The sequence below is a fragment of the Brachyistius frenatus genome, unplaced genomic scaffold, assembly GCF_029030835.1.
Source record: "Brachyistius frenatus isolate BFR_SWC_R1_liver_20210118 unplaced genomic scaffold, ASM2903083v1 Contig_169, whole genome shotgun sequence".
NCBI lineage: Eukaryota > Metazoa > Chordata > Actinopteri > Embiotocidae > Brachyistius > Brachyistius frenatus.
The window spans coordinates 356,084-371,150 of record NW_027210768.1 but is presented as its reverse complement, the minus strand read 5'-3'; the positions used below and the strand labels follow the sequence as shown (position 1 = coordinate 371,150).

The window sequence follows — 15,067 nt, the reverse complement described above, 5'->3', positions numbered from 1 at the left end:
TATGGATTGCATGCATGCGGTTAGCCAATACTTGCATGCATAACTGTTCTAAAACACACAGGCTAAAAACAAACTCCAAAAATAGTCCATCGGTTGATTTATTGATCAACAGAAAATTATTGGTAACTATTTTGTCAATCGATTAATTGTTCGATCATATTCCCAAGCAAATAATCCCAACAATTGCTGTTTCGACCCGAACAAATGTGTAGACTTGCAAACAAAACAAACGACCTGAATATGTCACTTTTAGATTTGGGGTATTGCGATTGCCATTTTTCACTATTTTCTGACATTTTATGGACAAACAGAATAACAGATGAGTGAATGATGAAAACAATGTTTTTTGTAGCCTAAGAACACACAAACACACCTGTGCTTCCGTACTCTGCTGCGACAGGTTGTTTTGAACAGATTGAGAGGAGCCGACCAGAGAGGAGTTACAGTGCACGGTTTCCCATTGAGCGACATTATGTAACGAAACAAGCTTTACCTCATGAAATGCTGAGGGGGGGGGGGGGTCACAGTCAGGCAAAAAAAATTCACAATGAGTTTCACACGTAGTGAAAATGTTCCAGTGGTGTTGACAGCTGATGAAGTACTGATGCAACAGAACCCTGCAGGTCAGAATAAACTCGGTGTGAGTGTAACTGGACCACGACGACTTGTTAACTCACTGCTTTGCCTTAATGCCAATTTTCCAAAGTATTGAATCTCAAAGGATTCCATCCTGAAAGGGCAGACTGAATACCGAAGTGGAACGAGATGAAAGGACCGTTCGGCCTGAATGTGCTGTGGTTAACGTGACACATGGATAGCTCACATTTCTTCCCCGTGAGTGGTATGTGGTCAACGTGTGTGGAGCTGGGTGTCATCAAACCCACAGTGATTTTTAGGTCGCCAAAAAAAGCATGCTTTAGTGATAGACTCAAAGACTCGCAATGTAGTAGTGTGACTTGGACAATTTGGGAAGTTAGATGAGACGATCAGTACACTTTCCTGAATGCACTGTAAATGTTAAACTACAGCTAGCAGCCTGTTAGCTTGGCATGAACAATGGAAACAAGAAGAGAAAGCTTGCATGACTTTGACTAAAAGGAAACAAACTTCCACCTATCAGGCCCTCCACATCTCCTTAATCAACATACAAGTTCTTGTTTTTGTTTTTTTAATCTGTAGATTTAATCTGAGTGTAAAAAAAACACATTTCATTGACGATTTCTTTGCCAGGTGCAGTAACTTCTTTGCTAGCTGTGGCTTCATCATGTAATATAGACATGAGAGTGGAATTTATATTCTGTAAAGAAATAACGTGTCAATCTTCTCCTTTAAGTCTAAATTCAAAAGCTCTTCATTTTTAGTGGATCTTAAATATCTTTCTACCTAAAAAGCATGCTCAGCAGTTCATTTATCATAATTCATGACAATGGATCAAGCTGGCTTTTCACATATTCAGAATATGTTTTTCTGTGAGATTCCTCTATGTAAAAAAAAAATTAAAAAAAATCCTTTTATTTCTTCATCCCCCTTAAAGGAAAGATGGCTGGGCCTGTTAGCTACAGTCTGACATGTAGATGCTTTCCCCCAAGGTGAAGCTATTTTTTTCCTTTTGCATACAAATGCATTTGTGCACAAATTCCTCAGGGTGCTCAACAAAGGAAGGAAAATATTTCCACTAGAACCAAGAAACTACGAACGAGAACAAAGAACAAGAAGAGAGAATGGAGGAAACAAATTTCAAATTAATCAAGCTGCCAAAGATGAACGTGGAGTTTATTTCAGTGACGAACGTTGCTGTTAATCTGAAAGATAAAGGACTCGGTTACTCTCCAAAATAAGATTTTATCTTGAAATATGCCTGTACACCACATGCCAACAGCTAAATCTTAAAAAGAGCTTCAGGAATCACCTACTCTTCTACCTGGATGCCATAATATACAATTTCATACCACACATGGACATGAGTCAGAAAGTGTATAAGTGTTTTACAAATGAACTGATGTACCTTCTGAGAATAAATGCCTCTACTATGAGGAAATGACGACGGCACCAGAAAAACAAAGAGCCTCGATTACAGGTTTTAATATTCATTACTGACCTTTTGAATATCTTGGGGGGAAAAAATGATAGCATGCCCTCAAATTACAGACACAGGGTGCATCATTACTCCCAAACACCGCAATTAAGAACAGATGCCATTAGATAACAGTGATAAAACGGGATTTACAGGGCAACCTGAATGTTTTCTGCACAATTTTGTGAGGCTCAATCACCCACAAAATTGTCATGTAGAGTGGGTTATTTTCAGTACAACTTCGAGGGAGAATGACACAGTTAAGTCTTACGATTTACTGCAGGCTGTTCTGTTGAAAAAAAAAACCCTGTTACTAAAGAAACACAGCAGCTCATCTGCTCTGTATTTAGGAAAGAAAGCGTCTAAATGTTTGCCGACCGCTGTCATGTAGAAACCACATGTTGCACAAGCTATTCAGTAATAATATTTTCTGGGTTCCATCTGATGCCGGTCACAATTTTTCATCCCACAGTAAATGTCTGAATCCCATGTCGGTTTGTCAATATGAGACAAATACCATGTTGTGGTTTGTTAAGTACCAAACTTACAGAACAAAGCAAGTTTGCTCGGCTGCACGATGTACAATGCTGTCGTCATTACAAATCCCTTAATTGCATATCCACAGGATTTCCTTAACACAACCAATGAAGGAAGTATCTTTTGATTGTACATGAAACTGCATTTGAAACTAATTTGCACTCGTGTTTGGGCTTAGAACTGCTGAACTGTGGCTTTTAATATTTACAGATCAAGTCAATGTATTTTCAATGTTTTCCATGATAAAATTCTATAAAAAGTGTATGATTTTAAACACGGGAATTAAGCAAGTTTTGCTTGAACAATTCTGACTGGTTCTTAACAATATACACTATAAAAAAAAAAAAGAAGAGTACAAGTACAGATTTGATGACAACACAGGAAATACGATCTCAGCTCTATGACCACAGCATTGCAGAGTTTGACAAAAACATGCCATGAACTGTTTAATCAACCACACCGATGAGTGAAAAAACTTTAACTAATGACACGCTACCACACAAAGGTTTCTGAATAGTTGAAAACATAAAATTATTTCTGAAAGCATCTTCACTTCCCTTCAATTGCCTAAAAACCTTTGCACAATGCTGTCCGTGTATGCCATATCCACACTATGTTTTCAGACCCTTTGCAATAAGAACAGGAAATTAAGCTTGAATATGTCACGCTTCTTTTTAGCATCAATTTAACACCAACGTATGCCGAGATGTGAGTGCACAGCGATAGGAAACGGGCAACAGCTTTGCAGAAATGAGCTGAAGAGGAAGTATTGTGCATAACATTGCACAAATTGCTGAGTGGTGGGTTGAACGAGTTCAATATTCCATGACAGAAACATCCCTTCCAGCACAGAGTACATAATTACATGCATCCTGTAATTTATGAGCATGAAGGCTCCCATTAATAAACACAGTGGGCTACTATCTTGCTTTCCTTCATATGCACTGAAGCACAGCCCACACTAAACAATGAATTAAGAGGCCACTCCAAGTTGTGCTTCACTATTGACTCGTAGTGTCTACTTATTGTACCGAGCACTAATGTGTTAAAGGAACACCACGAGTGAGTATTACTGCTACTAGGCTCCGTTGAGTAATCAGTGTCAGGAAACCCTAAAACAGTGAGGATGATCAATTTCTAGCAAGTTGCTACAAATATTCGTACATATGCTACTATGGCAAACTACCGATGTGTCTGAGGCGCATAGCTGCAAACACATACACAACAGCTGACTGCTGATATTAATATATTGTGTGTAGTTCAGACAAATGTTGTTGTTTGTTCTGGACGAGAAGAAACGAGTCTGAAATAGGCAAGGATTTGGGAATTCAAAAAATGCTTTTACTTTCCATGATTAATCAATGTCAAATGGAAAGAAATGTTAGGAACCAAGGCTTTTCTTGATCATCAGCCGAACTCGGCCCCATGTAAACTGGACTGTCTGATATTACAAAGACATAAAGGACATGCAGGTTGATGGATTTTTAAATAAAATACCATTACTGTTCCATTTGTTTAGAAATGCTGTAATGTTTACACAGGTATCTCAACTGAATGTCTAAATACAATCAGAATATTGTTATCATGGTTGGAGCACAAAGGAACACTGCATAAGGGATTACAGAAGTTACACAATCAGTTTCCATTTTAGATCCCATGTTTCGTTGCCCCCATGACTGATGTGTTGTGTTCTGCAGCTTGTGAAGAAGAGAAACTAGGAAAACAGAAATGCACTATTCCTGTAGGGATCATGCGGTTTGAAAATTTGCATCAAGTATTAAAATAAATTTACAATAATAAAATCTACTTTATTAACAATGTGCTGTTGAGATATTTTTCAGAGTTTGATGCAGTGCAGCAGACATCAAGTGTTTGACCCCCATTTGCATTTTGATTACTGCGGTTTTGCAGCAGCAGCACTTGGTATGTCCTTTCAAATTCAAACTGTGGTTATGCAACACCTATCACAATTTTATTTACTAATATTTTTTTATATATAAATGCTTTTTTGACTCATTCCCCTGAAGCAGAAAAAGATGAAAACAAATTTTGAACAGGTATTTTTCCGTGTGGTTTCTTTCAGACTGTGTCTCTTAATCCGCTCGCTGTTTTTTTTTCTGCTGCTCTGCATCACGCGGTGTAACGCTGCGTTGTCGTTTGTTGAAGGAGATCGTATAAGCACTTGTATTTAGATGCAGCTGATAATCCCGAAAACAAGGCAGAATTGTCATGTAGAACTGAGATTGCATAAAGGAATGAATCGAGATTGCATTTTTAATAAGATTAATCATGCAGCTCTACCTCTTGCAAACTTTATGGTAAATTATCAAATCTCTGCATTAGAATTAACGTTTTGACGTTGGTTTACTTAACTATTCGTGTTAAATGTTGGCTTCAATGCTTTCAGGGTACATTTCCAGTGTGAACGCGGGACAATAATCACCATGATGGTATCAACAGTAAGGGTCTTGACCTATTCAGTTAAATATACAACAAACATATTTATATTATACCTCAGAAATCCAAAGCGCGCCTCCTCAACACAACTTTACACTCAGATGTGGCCTCTTGGTGCCCATCAACAGTTCACAGAACTATAGCCGAGCAGAAAAAGACCAAAACAAACTGAGGGAAAGTATGCAGGTCAGGTGACCTCCTCTGCAGTTATTTCCTGGGATATTAAGATTTTTCACGCAGTCTGGCAGCTTCAAAGCGCACATACAAATCCAGATTGTTTCCTTACATACAAACTAATCAGATTTTGCGATCAGTCTTAAGTCCCAAATGACCTGTAGCTCAGCATGTGCTGCTAAAACGGATAACAAATTACAGAAAGAACAAAACCTATTAAGAATTAAGATTCATGTGCGACTGTTTTGAGAAAATTATCAAGTGACTACAACAATTTAGTTGATCTAAATCCATCTCTGACAGTTGTCAGCAAATCCCACAAGAGACATTTGAGACTATTTTAAAAATCCTTTCATGGCAGATTTCAGAATAATTTTGGCACAAAGAAACATGGAAATTGGAGGAATGTGAAAAAACCTGCGAAAAACTGGATCACCTAAAATAGCAACATCGTAACATTTGGCTGGAAAACCAGCTGAGAACTCCCAGCAGGAGGCGGCAATAAAAGTCCTTGAGCTGCACATCTGCAGGTGCTATTGAAACGAGTCCAGTACTGACTTCACTGGTTTGCCTTCTTTTAAACAGGCATACAATGTTCACGATGAAAACACAAGAAATGGAGCGACATTAAAAAAACATCTCGGCCTTCCTACATTCACAACCCTGAAAAATATGTCTGTTAATGCATGACAGGAGTGATGCCACGTAGGTCAAACTGCAGCTGCTGAACTGGTTGGATGAGATGGTACCACACTGTGCTTTAGAGACTAGTCTCCACATTTGTTTAGACTGCACATGAAAATAATGCTGGCAAAATACAGTAACTTGAAGGCATCTTAAAGATCCCCTGGAACAGTTTAAATATAAATTACAAAACTAAAACGGCAGAGAAGTAAAGAAAGCTTTAAGGCCAAGGATAATTGAATGCACACAGATATGAGGACTTCCATTGAGAGAAAGACAAACATAAATACGTAGAATGTTTAACACGCAGGCATTTTACTATAATATAAATGGCATCATACAATTTCAACAGGTAGTTCGTCATCAAAGGAGTATTTTTATTTTTAAATAAGTAGTTTATCTGCACTAACAGTTCAAATCTATTAAAGTAGATTGGAGAAAAAACACCCAACAAGACACCTGTCATTTCCAGTAAGTCACACTTTGTTAGCGTTCCCTTTAAGGTTTGCTAGAAGGTTATGTTTGTGTGAGTGAGTGAGTGCGTGGGTGTGTGTACAAGAGCGCGTGTGGTTAAGACGTGTTCTTTTAGCGTGCCATAAAACATTAATCGGCCACATGAATAAAACTGTGAAATGTCAGAATACGTGTATGTAACAGAGTCAGAGGCGGGAAAATGCAAATGAAGGCACAAATGATTGACGTTTTAGTTAATGCGATAACCGAGCAGTATTGAAGTGTTGTGCATCATACAAGAAAAAAAAAAACACTCACTGCTAACAAACACCTTATAATTACTCATTTTAGGGTTGCAAATAAAACTGATTCATTCTTCAATCAATCCGGTGATTATCTTCAGAATGAATTAATCACTTGTTTTGTCTGTCGAATGCTTGAAAATTGCAAAAAAAAAACGTCAATCTCATTCTCACAGAGCATGTTTTGTGTTTTTTTAATCAACAGTACAAAACTCAGAGATTTCATTTAAGATCATAAAGAAAATCTGCAAATGCTCAGATTTAAGGAGCACATAAGGCAGACACAGGTCATGCAAACACGGCCTGTTAAGGCAAAACACACTGCTGTGTAGGGTTTTCACTGAAAACATGACTCCTATGTAGGGTGAACAGTCGGGGAGTAACATGACGAGCTGGTCGAGGTCAGGCTTCCTGTTTTAGGAATCAATTCACCACCAATCTCTCTAATAAACAAGCACCCTTCCCAGATCTTAACACTTGCATGAATGGTCAAGGGTCAAGCGTAATCAAAGCATGCAGTCACGGCATGCAATCATACAGGAAACCGAATGCTGTTGTCGGCCAATCAGCCACCAGCAGAATGCTAATGAGTAACAGCTGCGGCGAATAGGTTCGTTTACCCAACTTCAGCAATTAAATCAGCCGTCATTCAGAGATGTTTTTAAATCCTGTTGAACTAGACAGAGTAAAAACTAGTTGCCAAGACTCAGGACTCAAAGAGGCCGTTTCCATTTGGCTACTCCACCGTCGGAGGTGGCCTGAACAGATCCGAGCGCAACGCTTCCCGAGTGCGTTTCCATCTGTACTTTTGCCGCCACTCGTGATCCGATCACAGCCATGTCCGTTTTGATGTCGCCAAATAAAAACAGGGTCAAAGATTCTCTCTAATTATAGTTATTTATATTTTTGAATGCATGTTTTATTAGGTGTTGATTTCAACTTCAAACCTGTGAAGACAACGTGTCCACTTGTTAGGTTGTCTGTTTAGCAGTGTCTCGTTACAAGCACATTCAACACCAAAAACAGGATCCACTGTTCATTTGAAGATGAACACAAAACCCACAAGTGGAAAGGCAGGAAGCCAGAACCGGTCTCTGTCCAAGGATGAGAGGCCTGGTTCTATTTTAGTCTTCGTACTGTTGAACTGTGAGCAGAACCCAGCCTGTCGCAGAGACACTACAAATGCTATTTTACTATGTGCTCACTACCTCTGCGGGTTGTTCTGAAACTTGAGCATGTGCTACGGTTGCTGAGAAAGATGAATGTCAGGTGATCTGGCCAAAAGAGGTCAGGGCTGTGCACGGGTGAAAGGGTGATGCCGAGCGCATTCCTATTTTCTGCCTCGGCTAGTAGATTTCAACACGGCGTGATTTTCCTTCACGTCGTTGGCTCGTCAATTCCAAATGATCACACAAGAGGACATTCACACTATTCCTCTTCCTCAAGCTGCCAGCGCAGCAGATACGTTTATATTTAAGGCCATGGAGAACAGCCTCAAGGTGGACGGATAGCAGACGCTGGAAAGTTTGACGTTTTTAGTAGAGTTGAAGTCAGCATAAAAGAAACCGGACACTTTTTCAACGAGTCGATTCCTGTTTTATGTGGCAGTTAAGACCTCGAGAGTTGGTAATAATTGTTCATACGGAGCCATTTCTCATATTTCTGTGTAGCATCTAAATTCCATCTTGAACTCAGGAGGTGGAAATAAAGCATTCTGATACGCTGTACATCTTTACCATTGGTTCACAGACTAACCTGTATTATGTATTAGCACCGAGCCCCAGTTGCAACCGGTAATTATTTGGGCACAGCATTACACAACCCACGTCTGCAGCCAGCAGGTCTCTAGCACAAAATAAAGTAGAGGCAGCAGTTGTTGTTGTTTTTTTACAGAAAGGCGGAAAGAAATCCCAACCGGCCCGAGGCCACAGACCAACAGCAACAGTGACAAGAACACACAGTCCAAAACAAAAATTTGTCCTTTTGTTGCCTAGAAAATCATTTATCGATTTGCTATCTGCTGGCAGACATGATGGAAACAGCCTGTGTGGGACACATGTGTTAATCAATAGGCCAATGGAGTGGGCATGTTTTTCATGTCCAGACATTCATGAATCATTTCTAAAAGGATGCTGTAACTAGGTATTTAAACTGCAATTATAACTTACGTTTACTTTTCAATTGAGCTGCTAATTTTATTCTTGATTTACACCAGAAAATGTTTAAAGATTTCTCATAAATTTCACAATTTCCAATGTTATGTCTTCAACTTACTAACCATAAATCCAAAGATAATCAATTTACAATAATCTACTGGGTGCCAAAACTCTGTATAGTGGTGCTAAACATTTTATTTGTTGCACTGATGCACCTGATATTTAATATTTTCTTAGTGCCTCCCATTAAAGTAGCAAAGAGAGATGCAAGAAAAAGACCTGATGAGAGGGGAAAGAGAAATGTCCTGTACTCTGAACATTAATGTGACGCCAAATCCATTTCTCATGATGTCAGTACAGCTGGATCAGCTGTTAGTTGGATTTTCGAGCTCTGTGGTGATGACATCTATTGGTATAAAGTTTTTAACCACACATTCTCTGTTTAAATGCTCATTTCTAGGGCTGATAAACATTGTGGCGCCAAATCTTCTGTTGTAAGAACCCCGACTAGACTCTGCCTCTCAGTCCACCCATCCCATTTATTCAAACTGTCTGTTGATAGTCTGAAAGTGTTAGGGGGTCGATTAATGTAGTTGTCAAGCAATAGATTCAAGAACCAACAGTGCTTCTTTAAAACAGACGAAGGAGAGCATTAAAGCAGAGAAAAAGATACACAACACAACAGCAATGTGAATATAAATGTTGACACTGTGACTGTACTTTAGTTAATCTAATGACTATAAATCACCACACCATCCTCACGCAAGCTACAGTTAGAAATAATGGCTCAGTTGAAAATTTCACCCCAGTGACAGAAATATCAACCTAAATGAGGCAGCCTCTATTTGGAAAGTAAAACATTTCCCTGACTTGCTCTCAAGGCTTCTGGCTGCCATGGCAACAATGTTGGTCTCTGAATGACTCATCTTTTCAGTGTCTATCACACAACAGGAGCTATAAGCACTCCAGCCTCTCCACTGCAGGAGAGAAGAGGCATCTTTGCAGACCACTATCTTTTAGCAACTGAAACAGCCGGCTGCAATCATTTCCATTCTTAGTCCCCTAGCAACCAGGAATAGTGCAGATGAATTTAACAGTTGCTCATTTAACGTAGGTGAGGTACCATCATTTGGAAAGTCACGCTAGGATGATTGGTAAATGCAAATAAAAAAGGTCCATTGTTGCATGTTGACATTGTACTCTTATCACTTTAGGCTTTCAGGCAACTGTGTAAACCGACAACAGTTTTATGGGCTGATAGCACAACACCCCCGCTATAGTGCACCGACAGCCGCGGCGCTCGTTCTCGCTTATAGAAGGATCAAGTTGCCGTGGAAACGTACATACATTACATCGAAATCATTTCCACAAATTACCGTCTTAACATGCGGTAAGTATGAACATTAAGCATGTGCACGTAGCTTATTTGTGACAGCGGACTCGTGCACTGTATGTGAATCATGACTCCAACGGCGTTTTGCTGCCGGTCAACAGATGGTCAATCGATGAGTGTAAACAAGCTGGAACAATTGTGGCTCGTCCTGTGTAAGTACAAGTGTAGGCAGGCATCTATAATTTATGGATTTCCATTTATGAATCTGGTGAAAAATCCACCGTCTCACACCTGAATGAGAAGTCTTTAACATGCTCATGTATACAGTCAGCTAACCGCCAAGACTGAATCCCAAACAACAAATTTATTCCAAACAGATTCAACACAGTACAAATGACATTCCTCTCCTGTGCCATCACGGTTTTAAATGTTACATTTAGATCAGAATATTTCTGTGTCCTACTTGACTTCATGTTTGTCCTCCTTAATCAGAAGGAAATATCCACACCACAGCCAGCTATCTTCACAACGTATTTATGACCGAGCATTTTCTGCTGCATCGTACAAACAAGAGATGAAAATAAATTGCACAACTGTATTCAAACTTTACTGATCAGGACAACTGAACTATCTTTCCATCCTTCTGTTGATCATTTACAAATGTTATTTTTATTTTTTTATTTTTATACCTTGAGGTTTCTAAATCTTCTATTATGAAATGAGATCACAGCATTTGCTTATGATTATAATTCAATCTAATAATCAGCTATGCTTCAAACCCTTAGCGTTGATGTGTAGGAGATTTCTTGCAGCATTTCAAACTGATCCACTCGTACCAAAATCCATAAACCTGTACAAGTCCAACTCTCCGTGAGTAACTTCACACTTTATACGCATCATGTACTGACACTCCTTCCCTATAAAAAGCTTTCTAGCACTGCTGACAAGTAATTGCAGCTTTGCTTCAACACTTTTATTTAACACAAAAACTGTTCATCTCCTTGAACCAATTTTCCTACAAAACATCAATAGAAACATTTTGGGGAAGAAGATGTTGTGCAGAATCAACTGAACGAGCAGGTCAAGCGTCTGCACACTAGTCAAACAAAATAAGTAAAATACAAATTTAACTCTACCAGCAATAGCCAACGAGAGACGAAGCACAAATCCCGCTCCAGCTTTCAGTCGGAGACAGCGGGACGGTTTGCCTGTCGCTTCCACCCTCGTCAAGGCAGTAGCTGCCATGCCCTTTTCAAGTCAGTTTGGGCGTTGTTGTGGTGCAACGCTCTATTTTGGGGAAAATCACACCAAAATCATGCCGAGTAGCTGAGACTCTTTTTACCATCTGCTGTCTGTATGCATCATAAAATATTGACGTATACATTTTCTATGAACTTTTAAACATTGTATCTGAGCAGTCAAACTCATCTGTGACACATTTTGTTTTCAGCTTTTGGGAAGTTGCATCATGTTGCAAAGTTCAGACTACTTGACCAGGCAAGTCTTTCTTACTTCAGCTTTGCTCTTCCACGTGACATCAGCACAGTTGGAAATTTGTTGAGGCTTGTCTGAGTTCTACGTGAGAAATTTAACAAAATCAAAGTCCACTTATTAGATTTAATCATGCAGTTCTATTCCGTTTCATTTTGTGGGTCACATTAACATTCAAGTATCTCACAGTATTTAAATTCTCAGTAAAACCGTCTCTACAAAACATATGCAGCGAATATACAATGTACGTAACAAGGGTTACAAGTTAAATAGTGTTTTATCTCTGATATACTGCAGATACGGTCATTTCCATCTGTCCATAAAATTGTAAACACCGCAAGATATGTGCTGCAATACAATGAAATATTAGTGAGAATCTATTAAAGTACACAATGATCTGCTCACACACTGGTTAGCAGGCTCAGCGGGATCAGATTTGGCCGCAGGCTAAAGGAAGACAACTAACAGATATGGAGTCAAGTGCATGTTTAGATTTGTCAGGTTACCAGTTTTTGTTGAAGAAAAATATGACAAAAATAGGTAGAAGATGTGAGATTCTTACTGTGTGTGACATTTGAATTCATGAGAGGTATTGAAAGCTTAGAAATTCATCATCTAAATATGAAATTTACCAATCAGCCAGAGCATTAAAACCACTGACAGGTAAAGCATAAAATATTTCTTCACGCTTCTCCCTTCGGAGCCCGATCGGTGTACAACCTTGCTTCAGGTACAAACTGCCAACTTGCAAAAAAAACCACGGCAAGAGTCATGGGTGTAGAGAGACTTCATATTAACTGCTGAATTTACACATATATTAAAATATTTATGCGCATAATTTGCTATAAAAAAAAACAACAACTACAAAATTCAACATATAAATGTTATATTCAGGCCTCCAGTGTGACGGTTGCAGGCCACACAAACCCTACCAGATGCCTGTAGCTACCTAAAACACACATGTGCATCAACTGAAAACAGACTCGGTGAGGTTTGATAACGGCCACCCTTATTATCCCACCGAGGGTCACACTTCACTGGATGCCATTCTGCTGTCCTGTATTCTCCACTGCACAGTCCCAGGGCTTTGCTTGATAGTTGCCACTGACATGAGGAGGTCATACAAATCACTTCAGGACAGCTGAGACTGGAAAATCACCAACTGGAAAACAAACTAGCTGGTATGCAACAGGTGCGTCTTATTGTCTCTTGTCCTTCCAGCCGTGTGAAGTGTAATAAATGCTGTACTGTGTGCGTGTTTTAATATCAGGTTTTAATCAGTATCATCTGGATAGTGTACGAATGCATTAAGCCTGCTTCATACTTCATTGAGTGTTCCAGCAATTTCGCCTCCGGCAAAACACTGGAGTTGTAATTCTGCATGTTCGCACAAGAAACGGCTTTAAAACTTCACAATATATAAATATGCCAAGCCTCAGAGTCGTTCTTCAACTTTCTCAAAGTTGTGTTCACTATCAACAGTCTCGAACCAGCATCAACAAACAGCAGACAACACAAGCAGCTCATTCGGACCAGTCACAGATCTTGTGGTTTGATGTAGCCATCAGAGCTGGAGATGGTGGAGATATCTGGATGTAGCCTGCAAAACACCTCGATGCAAAAGCATGAATTCCTCTTAAACCTTCCTCAACATCACTCTGGAAATGTGCCTGTGCATGTCAAATAATTCAGCCCTATAGGCACCAATGAGGGTATTCTGGGCCTTTGTAACACACCTTGGAAAAAAACCCAAAAAAAGCAGCAATGATGAAGGAACAGAAACAGACAAAACTCATAAAGAACAATAAAACTGCCGTAACTTTGGCAGACAGCCTGTAATCAGGCCACCTGCCCTGTGGGGCAGATGGTTGGAGATGTGTACACAACTCTCTGGACCACTGCATCTCTGCCCTGCAGCTTTATCCAGTGGACCTGCAGCTTTATCCAGTGGACCTGCAGCTTTATCCAGTGGACCTGCAGCTTTATCCAGCGGACCTGCAGCTTTATCCAGTGGACCTGCAGCTTTATCCAGTGGACCTACAGCTTTATCCAGTGGACCTACAGCTTTATCCAGTGGACCTGCAGCTTTATCCAGCGGACCTGCAGCTTTATCCAGTGGACCTGCAGCTTTATCCAGTGGACCTGCAGCTTTATCCAGTGGACCTGCAGCTTTATCCAGTGGACCTGCAGCTTTATCCAGTGGACCTGCAGCTTTATCCAGCGGACCTACAGCTTTATCCAGTGGACCTACAGCTTTATCCAGTGGACCTACAGCTTTATCCAGTGGACCTGCAGCTTTATGCAGTGGACCTGAGACTTGTGCAGCGAACAGTAATAATTGCAGACCAGGTTGATGGATGCAGCAGACACATGACGTGTTTTCAGACCTCCACCCTCCAACGTACCTTTGAGCTGCGGGAGCGGGGACAGCTCCACCGGGGCGGTGGAAGTGCGGTACTGAGACGAGCCTTGGGACTTCCTCTGCTTCTGCGCCTTCCTCACCGACTTCCTCGTGAATCCGTCCACCTTCTCGGATGCAGAGATGGCCGACATTTTGATGCACAAACTGGATCGAAGACTTCAGACAAGCGCCGGTGGAATAAAAGTCTCCTCGTCTGTCCAGGTCTTATTCTGTGTCCTCCAGCATGGTCGGTCCGTGTCGGGTTGGACGGAACAATGTTTACAACACGACCCAGAAAAGACTCCCGAAGCCGTCCGGAGCTCCAGAAGACCCCGAGGCTCTAGATTAGTGACGGGCTGTGCAGCTTCGTGGTGTTTGCTGAAGGTCGACCTGTTAAACGTGTGGACGCCATCATGACACAAAGTTGTCTGGACGCGAAGTCCCGCAGCAGCTGCAGCTAGCGCACCTAGCTAAGAGACGAGGACGTTAGTTCGTAATGTTTACGGCTCCAGCTGTTTCTACCGACATCTGCATTCAAAGTTACTGAACATAGTTGACGCATTCAATTCTTGCTGTTTTTCTAAAACGCAAAATGCCGTTTTCGAGCATCGGTTTTAATCCCACTTTGACTTCCGCTGAATGTTTTTCAGAAAAACGGTCCGCAGTCGGTGAAGTTGGATTTCTTTGAGCCCCGTTGACTCTCTCAGACTCCCGGGTTCACTCACAGACTCCCGGGTTCACCCGTCACTGAATATCGTGCGACAGCTCCGTCTTCGAGGCCTCTTCAGCGGGTACTGAGGACGGAACCAGGCGGCCGTGAACGTCGCAGCTCCGTCGCTGTCTGTCTGCGCGCTGGACTGCGGAGCGCTGACAGATGCACGTCATTGATCGACGTTTACAAACAGCCAATCACGGGCGCGGATTTATAAAACTAGAAACTTTTTAGACCAATCAAGCCACGCAGAAAACGGGCCTTGAACATGTGATATGCAAAAACAAATGGTT

At 40.8% G+C, this 15,067-nt stretch overlaps 2 protein-coding genes across 3 annotated transcripts in view; one reads left to right on the top strand and one right to left on the bottom strand.

The window, feature by feature from the left end:
- Nucleotides 1-14,527, bottom strand: part of ppp2r5a (protein phosphatase 2, regulatory subunit B', alpha isoform) — a 37,395-nt gene extending 22,868 nt beyond the window's left edge. The window contains exon 1 of the mRNA XM_069717138.1: nucleotides 14,067-14,527. Within this exon, the coding sequence (XP_069573239.1) occupies nucleotides 14,067-14,214 (148 nt within the window). The 5' untranslated portion in view covers nucleotides 14,215-14,527. The remainder of the gene's footprint in view (nucleotides 1-14,066) is intronic.
- Nucleotides 1-15,067, top strand: part of LOC138631932 (acyl-CoA:lysophosphatidylglycerol acyltransferase 1-like) — a 191,940-nt gene that overhangs the window by 110,490 nt on the left and 66,383 nt on the right. The window lies entirely within an intron of this gene.